Raw genomic sequence first — 13,729 nt, forward strand, 5'->3', positions numbered from 1 at the left:
ATTGGGCAGTACAGGCCAGTGGGCTGGAAGGGCCAATTACCGTGCTGTATGTCAAAATTTAAGTTCAGATTTTATCTGAAAGAAGCTGACAGAAGGCATGAGGTTCTGACATGTTAACTCTGAAGTCCTGACTCCATACAATGGGACAGTTTGCAATCTACTTAACAAGTATATTTAGCTTGATATACCTATTTGTAGAGAATATCTAGCACTGTATTACCCCTAGTATATCTACCACTATACAATACCTAGTATATCTACCACTCTACTACCCCTAGTATATCTACCACTATACTACCCTTAGTATATTTACCACTATACGATACCTAGAAAATCTACCACTATACTACACCTAGTATATCTACCACTATACTACCCTTAGAGTATCTACCACTGTACTACCCCTAGTATGTCTACCTCTATACTACCCCTAGTATATCTACCAGTGTATTACCCCTAGTATATCTACCACTGTACTACCCCTAGTATATCTACCACTATTCGACACCTAGTATATTACTACTATATTACCCCTAGTATACTGCCAAGCAACAGGGCATAAAGGAATGCCTTAGAATATTTGGGGTATTTAATTGTACAAAGTAAATCAAAGGATTTATTTGAGTTACAAGAACACAAGATACATATTTTCCCCTTACAGTAAAATTCAACCAAATTTGAAATTAATGGTTACATGTAAATTTTAATTGTAGATGTTCAGCCCGGTAACAGGCCCATGAGTCTGTGCAGTCCAAATTAACCTACAAGGGTGGGAGGAAACCAAAGTAAACCCATGCACGCAGACACGGGGAGAACGTACAAACTCCTCATGGACAGCTCCAGATTTGACCCCGGGTCACTGGCGCTGTTACAGCGCTATGCTAACCACTAAGGTAACCGTGCCATTTTATTTAAGAATCATTTACCTTATGGCAGACAAAACTTGAAGTGTGTGTCAATAAAAGAAACCTTGAATCATGAACAAGAAACTACTTTCATGTCGGGATCAAACAATGATGACATTTAAAAACACTTGCAATTTGCGGCATTTTGTACAACATAAACACTTTCCGCTGATGATTAATACTCACAGGGATGATCTGTCCACACACCCCAATTGGCTCATGTCTTGTAAATGTGAAATAATCTCCATCTGAAACAGAGGTTTGTAATTACTGATCATTCTCATTTGAGTTTGGCTGCATGAGAATAGCATTAAAAACTCTTGAGCTTCCATATAACCATATAACCATATAACCACTTACAGCACAGAACAGGCCAGTTCAGCCCTACTAGTCCATGCCGTAGCAAATCCCCACCCTCCTAGTCCCACTGACCAGCACCTGGTCCATACCCCTCTAGTCCCCTCCTATTCATGTAACGATCCAGTCTTTCCTTAAATGTAACCAATAATCCCGCCTTGACTACGTCTGCCGGAAGCTCATTCCACATCCCCACCACCCTTTGCATAAAGAAATTTCCCCTCATGTTCCCCTTATAATTTTCCCCCTTCAATCTTAAACCATGTCCTCTAGTTTGAATCTCCCCCTTTCTTAATTGAAAAAGCCTATCCACATTTACTCTGTCCCTTTTAAAATCTTAAACACCTCGATCAAGTCCCCTCTCAATCTTCTACGCTCCAGAGAAAAAAGCCCCAGTCTGCACAACCTTTCTCTGTAACTCAGACCCTGAAATCCTGTCAACATTCTCGTGAACCTTCTCTGCACTCTCTCTATTTTGTTTATATCTTTCCTATAATTTGGTGACCTAAACTGTACACAGTACTCCAAATTTGGCCTCACCAATGCCTTGTACAATTTCAATGTGAATGAAAATTCTGAAGGCCATTCCTGATCTTTCCAACATGGATAAATAAATGGAAACCCCTTTTAATTCAGATCCCGGCATGCTGTTTTGCTCAGACCTTGAAGAAGGGATCAGGCCTGAAAGTCAGTGTTCTATCTTTACCACCTCTTCCTCCTGGGTTCCTCCAGCAGTTCTGTGCTTTTACGACAATTTGCAGATTTTTGGGTTTCACTGCATAAAAGTTCACAACACGGTACAGGCTCTTCAGCCGCCTGGGCCCTTCCCCCACCCCCCCCCCCCCCCCCCCATTTCATTGAATAGAATAAAGTGACGTTGTAATGTTAATTAACAGATTATGGGTCCCCAAGGGGTCAAAAATGCCAGGGGGTTGATAAACGCTGAGGGAGTGGGGGGGGGGGGGGGGGTCCAGTGAACCTTTGGGGTCAAAAGAATTGTAGAGCTCAAGATCCCTGCTCCTGCCGGCAGCCCGAGGTCCCCGCTCGTGCTGGCCCCCCCTCCTATCGGGCCCCTAGGCTTAAGCCTCGTGGATAATCTGCCTCTGTCTTCTGCCCACAGTGTAGTGTTGACCCAAAACCTACTCTAACTACGGCCTAGAATTTCTCGACTGCATAACCCTTCATTTTTCTCAATTCCATGTACCTATCTAATAGTCTCATAAACAACTAATTAAGGTTAGTTGTAAGGGAAGGTTGTGTGTGTCTTAAAATGCATTGAAAGTATTGGCTGGAACTTTTAAAATTTGTTTCAACATTCTGATTGTTAATATATGACGGGCACTAGTTACATATTTTAAAAATTCCTTTTTACCCAAACTACTTCCCATTTTTGCAGCTGTTCGTAATTGATGACTTCTTCCATCCACTTGGACCAGAAGTGAGTTAAGCACTAAGATCCCAGATCCAGGCCAAGACTGAAGCTGCAGCTGGTCTGCTCATTCTTCGATGTATGGGGTACCTATCCTCTCCAATAATTTTGTCATGACAAACATTTGCTGAGTGGGCACATTCATCTCATTTTGTTCACAGTCAAGGGATTTTTAACAAGAGTGAGTGCTGTTTTGAACCCAAATGTTTACCTTTGTCTCAGAGTCAAAAATCAGTCCAACATTGTGATGTAAACAGCACGAACTTTCCTTCGGAATGGATAAGTTCTTAGAATATTTCTGTTGGGAACGTATAGATATAGGCACAGTGTCTTGGACTTCAACGCAATCCTAATATAGCTGAAATGACATTTTAAAATTTAGACATACAGCACAGTAACAGGCCTTTCTAGTCCACGAGCCCATACTGCCCAATTCCACCCAATTGACCAATGACCCTGTGCATTATGAATGGTGGAAGTAAACTGGAGCACCCAGAGGAAACTCACGCAGACACGAGGAGCACGTACAAACTCCTTACGGATTTGAACCCGGGTCACTAGCGCTGTAATAGTGTTGCGCTGACCGCTATACTGACTGTGCTGCCCTGTTGCGCGACCTACAAGGGAAGTTACTTCTGGCCAGTCAAACTCAATGAAGCCACAAAAGCAGAGGTGTAAGGGTAAGTGCAGAGGTATAGGGAGAATCTGAGGAGGAATGTGTTCATCCAGAAGGTGGATGGAATCCAGAGCACACTGCCCGAGGGGGTGGCGGACACAGAGACTCTCACACCACTCCATGAATATTGGGCAAGGGCTTGAATCACCAATACTCGAAATCAATGCTGATCAGTTGAACTTCTACAGATGGGCACTTTATCGTCCATCTGGACATCATGGGCCATTTCTGCACCGTCTGATTCTACGGCACTGAACTAAAACATTGACATTTATTTCATTAGGATGTTTCCACTTTAACTAAAGAGCTGCAGAGGGAACACTTAATTGTTATTTTAAGAAGAGTTTAAAAAATGGAGCAGAAAATGATCAGATTGTTTAAGTGCGTTCCTGCACCCTCACCTCCTTCCAATGGTCCTTTGTCCTGCCTTCCTATTTCCTGCATGGGCCTGGACAGTGGACACTGAAACCCTACCCAACTACGTTGGCTCAAGGACAGGGTGAGGGTTAGATGTTCGGCATCCTGGATGCCACCGATTTCTTGACCAATAGCCATACACTTGCCCTTTTCACATGGTACTTGCTGTGCATATTCCAACATTTCTAATCTCATATTAGCAACTCCCAAAATTCCTCATTGCTTGTAAGAACTTTGTGACATCTGGTGGTTAAAAAGGAACTATATGAATGCAAGGATTTTATCCCTTCTGCCCCGAAGTCCACACTTCCATCATTGCTATAGGTAGTTGTGCTATAAACTACCCCAGGACCACCAAAGGATCTGTCTATGCCATTGAAACATCACTTTTGTTATTGCACATTTATTAATCTTCCCTTTGATATTTATGATCCCTTATTCATTTGTGGCAAACTAAATTAAATTTGCTGCATCTCTGAACCTGGCATCTGCAGCAAGAAATTGTACCTAAGTGTATGACAATAAACCCAGTCAGAACATTAACCACAGTTTGCAACAGAGCTGCTGGGTTTCTGACATTAACTGGTGCACCCCCCCCCCAACCCCCACTCCAAATTTCTGTGAGGCATTTTAAGTATTCACTGTCTTGTGACCCGCCTTATTGGTGAGTTCACCAATCTACTGCCACACATTGAAGATAAAAGATGGATCCGTCTGCTCAGCTGCTCATAATTTAAACGTATTACTGCAATTTGGTGGACTAATTTTGAAAATCTATGTTGAAATTTCCAAGAGATTTCCTATGGAATACGATGGAAGTTGGGTCTTTTACTAATTCAACAAAGGATTTTGCTTTTCTCAAGTGGGCACAGAGGAACAATTTATAGAGCCATGCAACAAGACATAATCAAAGTCTACAAGATTCTGAGAGGCATAGATAAAATAGACAGCCAGCATGGGCTTTAGCAAATCTCTGGGGGCATTTGTAAAAAGTGAGGGGAGGAAAGCTTAGGGGAGGCATCAGGGGTAAGTTTTTTTTACATAGAGAGTAGGTGTCTTGAATGCCTTGCCAGGGGTGGTGGTGGAGGCTGGTACAATGCGGGCATTTAAGAGACTCTTAGACAGGCAAATGGATGAAGAGAAAAATAGAGGTTACAGGGTAAGGAGGGTTTAGATATTTATTTTTTGGTAGAAATATATAGGTTGGCACAACATCGAGAGCTGAAGGGCCTTTTCTGTGTTGCAATGTTCTATATTCTATAATAGAACAATAGCACAGAAACAGGACTTTCAGCCTATCTAGGCCATGCCAAATTATTCCACCTAGTCCCTCTGTCCTGCCCCTGGAATCTACCCCTCCATACCCATCCCAATCTTCTCTTAAACGTCAAAATCTAACTCGCATCCACCACCTCTGCAGGCAGCTTGTTCTACACTCTCACTACTCTCTGCATGAAGAGGATCCCCCAATATTCCCTTAAATGTATCACCTTTCAACCTTAACCCCGCCCCCCACCATCCTCCTCCCAAACTTAGTGAGAAAACCCTGTTTACACTTACCCTATCTACACCTGTATATCGAATCTACCCTCATTCTCCTACATTCCACGGAATAAAGTCCTAGCCTATTCTACCTTTCCCTATAACTCAGCTCTTCAAATCCAGGCAACATCCTTGTAAATTTTCTTTGCACCCTCTCAATCCTTACTTCAGAGGCACAAGAGTGAAATGCCATTTCCGCCAACAAATCCGCCAACGGGAGTCCACTTGCTCTTGACTTACATACTTAAACGCTTGCACACAGAAACTTAAATCAGAGTCACTGCTGAACACCCAGAACTCTGTACTAGTGCTCAACCCACACCAGCTCTTGACACTTGGGTGTCTGGAATATGTTGAGGGAGGCACAGTGGCCAATTGGCCAAAACTCAATGCTTTGCCACCTGCCAGAGTTTCTTGCTGTGGCACCTTCAAACTTGTAAATTAATTGGAAAAGCGAATGCATAAATCAGTTGCATAAATTAGTCACCAGCTGAAGTAATTCTAAAAAAATAATTTCAACATAAAAGACACTGAGTGAAGGAATACTGCGCCATTAGAGCATTTCCAAAATATGTTTAATGCCTCACTGCTGACACTATCAGGTGTCACTATTAATAAGGGTAAACAAACAATAATATTCCGTCACTCTCAGGACACAGAATCATCTCCAGCCATGTGGTCATTAAGTCGATGTCATTTTGATGAACTAGCCAGGAGAAATATTTAATGTAGAGGTGCAGCAATAGTAACAAGTCCATGCCATCGAAATATACCAGTGTGACCATTCAACCCACTAACCCCGTTATGCCTTTGGAACTTGGGACCCGAAGAGAACTCAAGCAGACACAAGGAGAATGTACAAACTCCTTACAGACAGCGCGGGATTCAAATCTGGATCCCTGGCGCTCCAATAGAAGTGTGCTATTGGCCACGCTAACCATGCCGACCAAATATTATTGGACGTTTCTATTTTATTTTGCGTCAGCATCAGGATAAAAGATCCAAGAGAAATTATCATTTTATTTTCAGACTGATTTACTGTGCATATTTAAGACTGCCTGAGGCTTTTTTTTCCACCAATGTTACTTCTTTGGGGTATTGAGATAAGAATCTCCTCCTGGACCACTTTCCTTCTCGCTGACAACAGCTCAAACCACTTAAATAATTTTGTTTTTTGAAACAACAGAAACAGGCGAAAAATAACTGGAAAGATGTTAAAGTTCAGCATGGTTCTTTGGTATTTTAATAGGCACCCATTGATGGTAAGTTCTTCCCTGTAAATGAATTGATAAACAAACCCATTCTCACGCTCAGAATGTCAGGGCTAGCAGAAAGAATTATAAATCACGGACTCAGAAAGGATTGTCTAAACACCAGGGGGAATACACACATCACATGTACTTCAGATTAGAACTGAAATCCAAAAGTGGGCTCGTTTTGAATTATCTACCAGTGGTTTGAAAATGACTAAACATCATTTTCTGAGCAGTTTTAGACAGGGAGAGGTTAGGGAATTAATGAAGAAGTGGTGCAAGAAGGTCTAAAATTACACCAGAGATTTACTTCAAAATGACAGAGGAGAGTCTGACTCACATCGAAGCAGTGATAGTTTTATTATCAAAGAATTTAAGATTAGTTGTGCTTGAAAGTGGTGATTTCAAAAGCCCTTTAAATACCCACCTACTTTCAAATATTTTTTGGAGACCGTAATTATTTCAGCTGGTCATGGATTATTCGAAGATTTATCATTGATCATAACTCAGAGCGTTTATCAGACGTCTGCCCTGCCTTCACAGACTCATGGCATGTGCGTTTTACAAAGTAGAGCTGCTTCACCTCTCCCACATGCCAAAACATCATAAACCAGGAAGACATCTGGCCCTGACTCTGTCATCATTTCTGCCAATTCTTTCATGTGTTACCACTGTACACAGCCACATCAAAAAGGCAAAACTTCGTCATTGCAACCCTGAAATTCACTGTGATTAAACACTTTAATTAAGCACTGCTTTTTAAATTGCCTCAACTAAAAGGGATTCCTTTTTAAAAAAAAACTTCTGTTAAACAATTGATTAAGTGAAGAAAAACTCGAGGGGCTGTGTCTCTACAGGCGTTATGGGAGTGCAGGAGGGAAAGGCTACGAAGGAGATGGTGAGATCCACTGACACAAGATAGAACATAGAACATACAGAACATTACAGCACACAGTGCACAATGATGTGCTGACCTACGTAACCCTACTTCACAACAATCTAATCCTTATCTCACACCCATAATGCTCGAAAGTATGTTGTACCAGCCTCCACCACCATCCCTGGCAATGTATTCCAGGCACCCACCATTACATGTAAAAAAAAACTACCTCTGACATCTCCCCCAAAACTTTCCTCCACTCACCATAAACAGATGACCTCAGTATTTGCTATTGCCTCGCAGGGAAAAGATGCTGGCTGTCCACCCTATCTAAATCCTTCATAATCCTATATACCAAGTCACTTCTCATCTTCTGTTTCTCCAAAGTGTAAAGCCCCAGTCAGTTAACCTTGCTCCATTAGACATGTTCTCCAATCCAGGCAATATCCTGTCTCTGAAGGTTCTGCCTTCTGATTCTCTCCTTTTGGTGGGGGCCCAGGAATGCATCTTTCTTTGTCTTTTCGGGGCAAACACGGGAAAACAAATGATGTGCACGTTGTGTATGTGACGATAAAGGAAGTTTGAACTTGAACCTTTTCTTTTTGATATGTCCAAGTTACCTTTTATAACTAACTAACAAGGATGCACACAGTGGCCAGAAACACACTTCCCTTTAGCTGGCCATGCAGTAGGGAATTGCTGAGAAAATGTTCTTTGTTGGACAGCTTACCTGTTCTGCTAAGTTCTGCACCTGCACATTGTGGTAATGTGTCTCAGCATCGTCACCGACATGGTTAGCGTAGTGGTCAGTGCGTCAGCGATCTGGGTTCAAATCTGCCGTTGTTTATAAGGAGTTTGTACGTTTTCAGTATGACCGCATGGGTGTCCTCCCACGTTTCCCAAAATGTATGGGATTGGTTATTCACATGGGTGTATTTAGGCAACATGGACTCCTGGGCTGGAAGGTCCTGCTGCTGTGATCTGTCTCTAAATTAAAATTAAACCCACCATTGACTTTATCACTGAGTCAGCAGGCCAAGCATGAGCTTTTATCTGGCCCACAATGTGTGGTGTAACCTCAATCGTTTGAATTGTATAAGTAAGTACTTTCATTTTTATTTGATCCAATTTAATCCCTTAAATGTTTTTGTCACTTTATTATTCTGTAACATTTTTGTTTATGGAGCCATACAGACCCTTCAGCCCGACTCGCCCATGCCAATCAAAAGGTTCCACCCACACTAGCCCCACCTGCCATAATTTGGCCCATATCCCTCTCAACAGCAGTTTTCAACCTTCTTTTTCCAGTCACATAACTACAGAGTACCGATGCCAACCTCGGGTCAGTAAGGGATTACTTAAGGCGCTGGGTGGGTCACGTCTCCAGAATGGAGGACCATCGCCTTCCCAAGATCGTGTTATATGGAGAGCTCTCCACTGGCCACTGTGACAGAGGTGCATCAAAGAAGAGGTACAAGGACTGCCTAAAGAAATCTCTTGGTGCCTGCCACATTGACCACCGCCAGTGGGCTGATATCGCCTCCAACCGTGCATCTTGGCGCCTCACAGTTCGGCGGGCAGCAACCTCCTTTGAAGAAGACCGCAGAGCCCACCTCACTGACAAAAGACAAAGGAGGAAAAACTCAACACCCAACCCCAACCCACCAATTTTCCCTTGCAACCGCTGCAACCGTGCCTGCCTGTCCAGCATCGGACTTGTCAGTCACCAACAAGCCTGCAGCAGACGTGGATATACCCCTCCATAAATCTTCGTCCGCGAAGCCAAGCCAAAGAAAGAAAGGTGAGTGAAAAAAAGATGATGAGAACTGCTGCTCTAACCTCATCCTGTCTATGGATCCATCCAATTTTTCTTAAATGTTTCAATAGTACTTGCCTCACCTCCTCCGGCAGCCCGTTCCATACACTCTGGGCATAAACCGCCCTCTGTGTGAAATAGTAACCCCTCAGCTTCCTGTTAAATTTCTTCCCCCTCACCTTAAACCAGTGGATCGCAATCATTTTTTTCTCACTCACATACCATTCTATGCCATAGATGTTCTGTGGTGAGTAAGGGATTATGTGAGTGGGGGTAAAAGATGGAGAACCACTGCCTTGAACCTCTGTCCTCTGGTGACTGATTCCCCTACACTGGGCAAAAGACATTCTGCATTCACCCAATCTATTCCTCTTCTGATTTTGTAGACTTCTACGAGATCATGTAAGAGAACAACATTGAGGGACAAAGGGCCTGTACTTTGGTGTAGTGTTCTATGTTCTATCACCTCTCATTCTCCGGTGCTCTAAGGATTAAAGATGCTGTTTCCCTGTATCTCTTGATTATTCTCAAATAATATTTTCTTTTTTATATATTTTTAAATCCTTTTGCTGTTCTAAAATGCACCTGAACAAAGTAGTGCCTTTCATGGCAACAGACCATTACAAGGAAATGAGAGTGGTTTGGAGGCAGTCCTGGGCTCATCTGCCTGAATCCGAGTTCCTCCACCTCAGGGGATGGCCACAGGAGAGAAACGTGGAGCTTACTGGGACCGCCAAATGTTGGTATGGCCAGGGGATTAGAGAAAGGGGCCATGCCGAATGGAATACAATCCAGCCCAACAATATGGAGTGGGTTTACATGGACGGGCACAACATCATGAGCTGAAGGACATGTACCACACACGAACATGCAGGAGAAACTCAGCAGGTCATGCAGCATCCATAGGCTGCAGAGGGTAGCAGAGGGTATCTAAGGTTTCGGGCCTAGCCCCTTTGTCAGGATACAAGCACAAACAGGAGGGAGGTGGGGGTGGGGGGGGAATGGATGGTGGAGGAGAGGACGGAGGAAGGGGCAGGGAGAGGAGCACAGGCTAACAGGTGGATGCAGATGGAAGAGAAAGAAGGTGAGAAGTGATGGATGAATCCAACGGAAGTAAAGGGTCACCAATGTTTCGGGTCTAGGATGGGAGAATAGAGGGGGGAACGTAAATATAATATATTTACTCTCAACTTTACTAAGGGAATGTAAGCAGCAGTGATCATTAAATTGTCCACAATGTAAAAGGTTCCATTATTGTTAAGTACAATTACATTTAGATTTATCATACATGAAACTCTTTAACTTTGTCTACTGTAAGGAAGTCAAGGAGTCGCCACTTTGTCCAGCCCCCCTCATAGAAATGAGGCCCCAGCGAGGAATGAACTTACGACACCTGATTTACAAGACCAGTGCTCTAACCACTGCGCTATTGGAGCCAATGTGACATTCAAGCATGGGGCTTGACCAGGATGCTCATTTTGGAAGCTGGTCAGCACAAAATCGATTCCCAATATCCTCTGAGGGCACAAAACTGTGTCACTGTTGCCCATGAGTTATAATGACATTTAAATACTCCAATACACATAAGCCAAGAACTTCCTCAGAGCCATCCAATGGATTACCGTCGAGGTATCGAGCAAACAGTGAGAAACTCAGCAGGTAAGGGGGAGAAACATTTCAGGTCGGGACCCTGTATCGAGACTAAGATATAAAAGGTGGAATGACTAATCTTCACTGTGAGGTGTGGTTTGGGTGGCATGTTGTTCACAGTTCCACTCTGACTGCAGCCTGAGCCTCCACAGCCCCAACCGATACATAACCACGGGCCTGGCCTTCCCGTACCCGTGGTCCTGTGGCACATGAAGGACAGGCAGGCAAGGGTCACTGGAGCAGAGCATGGGGGCACGGGCTTGGGAGTAGTGTTGGCCATGAACATTGAGACGAGAATGAGAGGACATGGGTTAAGGGTGAAGGGTGACATGTTTAAAAGGAGTGTGGAATGAGCTGCCAGATGAAGTGGTAAATACAGGCTCCACTTGCGTGGTTAGCGTAGCAGTTTGCGCAACGCTGTTACAGTGCCAGCGATCGGGACTGGGGTTCAAATCCCGTGCTGTCTGTAAGGAGTTTGTATGTTTTCCCTGTGTCTGTGTGGGTTTTCCCAAGGGCTCTGGTTTCCTCCCACCGTTCGAAATGTACCAGGGAGTGTTGGTTAATTGGGTGGCATGGGCTTGCGGGGCAAAATGAACTGTTACCATGCCCGATGAATAAATGTTTGAAAAATTTGAATAGGTACATAGGTAAGATATACATAGATTAGATCTGTTTCTTCAGTATAAGGGTATTAAAGGTTACGGAGAGAAGGCGGGGACGGGGTACTGAACTTTAAGATCAGCCATGATCTCGTTGAATGGCGGAGCAGGCTCGAAGGGTCAAATGACCTACTCCTGCTCCTATCTTCTATGTTTCTATGTTTCTAAGACAAGTATGTGTGGCTATGGTCCGGACATAGATCAATGGGACTATGCAGAGTAATAAATATGGAATGAAACGCGAAAGTCTGCAGAGGCTGTGATTGTAGTAAAAGTGCTGGAGGAGCTCAGGCCCAAACCGTTGGTTATATATCTTTATCTCCTATGGAAGCTGCGAGACCGGCTGAGTTCCTCCAGCATTTCTGTGTGGATTGATTAGAGTAATAGTTTGGCACAGACTAGATGGGCTGAAGGGCCCGCTTATGCGCTGCAGTGTTCTATGGCCCAATGGAAAGTTGAAGAGTTGGACAGCAGCAGGAGGGGAGCGGAGATCAGAGGAAAGGGGTGGGATCAGAACGTGAGGGGGCATGGATCGGGGGCAAAAGCCAGTGGGGTGAGGGGTTCGTTCAGTGTCGGGGCAGCCACTGATATAGGAACATTTCTCACATGCCCACAGCAGCCCATCCCAGGTCAATGCATGGGAGTGAAGCCGTGTTCCCCTGGGAATACTCCGTCACTGGGTCAATGTTGGCCGGGTTCCTATTTACATGGGGAATGGATATCATTGTTTGCGAATTTCACATCAGAGCTGAAATAATAACTCGACACTGGAAGTGCCAGGCAGAAGCTCTCACTTGGCTAGTTGTGGCCAGGAAATGAGATGCTCTGTGGGCTCACACACCTGGTGCTGAATGTTAGGACTCGGGCCTGAGCTGCAGGGAGAGGTTGAGCAGGCTGGGACTTTATGCCTTGGAGCACAGGAGGACGAGGGGCAATCTCACAGAGGTGGACAAAATCATCAGGGGCATAGATCGGGTGAACGCAGAGTCTTTCGCCCAGAGCAGGGGAGTCGTGAACCAGAGGTTTAAGGTGAGGAGGGTGGGGGGAGGTTTACCAGGAGCCTGAGGGGTAACTTTTACACACAGAGGATGAGTGTGTGGAACGGGCTGCTGGAGCAGGTGGTTGAGGCAGGAGCTATTGCAATGCTTGAGAAATTTGAATAGATAAGATGGGTTTAAATTTTTTTAATTTAGACATACAGCATGGTAACAGGTCCTTCTGACACATGAGCCTGTGCCACCCAATTATACCCAATTAAACTACATCCTCTATACATTTTTCAAGGGTGGGGGGAATTTGGAGCCCCCAGGAAAGAAAAACCCATGTGAACATGGGGAAAACTCCTTATCAACAGCTCCGGATTCAAACGTCAGTTACTGGCACTGTAACAGCATTACACTAACACCATTAGAAGTTTAGAGGGTTCTGGGTCAAATGCAGGCGGGTGGGACTAGTGTGGGTGGGAGAATTTAGTCGGGGTGACGGGCCTGTTTCCACACTGTGTGACTCTATGAGAGGGAGTGCAATGAAATCTCTGGGGGAAAGCCAAACAGGCTGAGCTTTTGGCCTGGCCAGTTACTGGCATCCACCAAATGGACACTCACTAGGACACATGTAGGGCATTCGGCCTGAAAATGCAGGTACCAAAATCACCCTCCAAAATGCCTGAGTGCATGGCTCAGCTGACCCATGTACTCAGCTGGGAGCACATGGAAATGTCTCAACAAAAGCTCTGCCCTCTAATATTTTTTCCATCTACTGAAGACTGAGATGGTCATTGTTTTTCCTTCTCTGCAATCAGTATCCAAATTAAATTAGGTTGGGTAGTTTTCATATAGGATAGAGAATGTGGAGCCCAAACCCAGAGTTGGCAAAGCGAAGTTGTCTCGTGCATGCCCCAGAGGTACTCCAGTCAGAGATTCATCGGAGACCAAATCGAATGGCTGCAACATGAAATGTCAACCCTCTTTCTTCTAGACACTGCGTGATTCTCTTGTCTTAGTACCCAGTCAATGCCAACAAGCACAACCAGGTGGCACGGTTGTCATGGTGGTTAGCGCAATGCTGCTACAGTGCCAGCCCCAGGTTCATATCCCATGCTGTCCGTAAGGAGTTTGCATGTTCTCCCTGGGTCTGCATGGGTTT

At 44.4% G+C, this 13,729-nt stretch overlaps 1 protein-coding gene across 3 annotated transcripts in view; it reads right to left on the reverse strand.

Moving 5' to 3' along the window:
• The window catches only part of aldh1a2 (aldehyde dehydrogenase 1 family, member A2), a 203,590-nt gene that overhangs the window by 43,316 nt on the left and 146,545 nt on the right, over positions 1–13,729 (reverse strand). For all 3 annotated transcript variants that reach the window (XM_069912020.1, XM_069912022.1, XM_069912023.1), the window contains exon 5: positions 1,092–1,153. In XM_069912020.1, the coding sequence (XP_069768121.1) occupies positions 1,092–1,153 (62 nt within the window). The remainder of the gene's footprint in view (positions 1–1,091; positions 1,154–13,729) is intronic.

The sequence above is a fragment of the Narcine bancroftii genome, chromosome 14, assembly GCF_036971445.1.
Source record: "Narcine bancroftii isolate sNarBan1 chromosome 14, sNarBan1.hap1, whole genome shotgun sequence".
Taxonomy (NCBI): Eukaryota; Metazoa; Chordata; class Chondrichthyes; order Torpediniformes; family Narcinidae; genus Narcine; species Narcine bancroftii.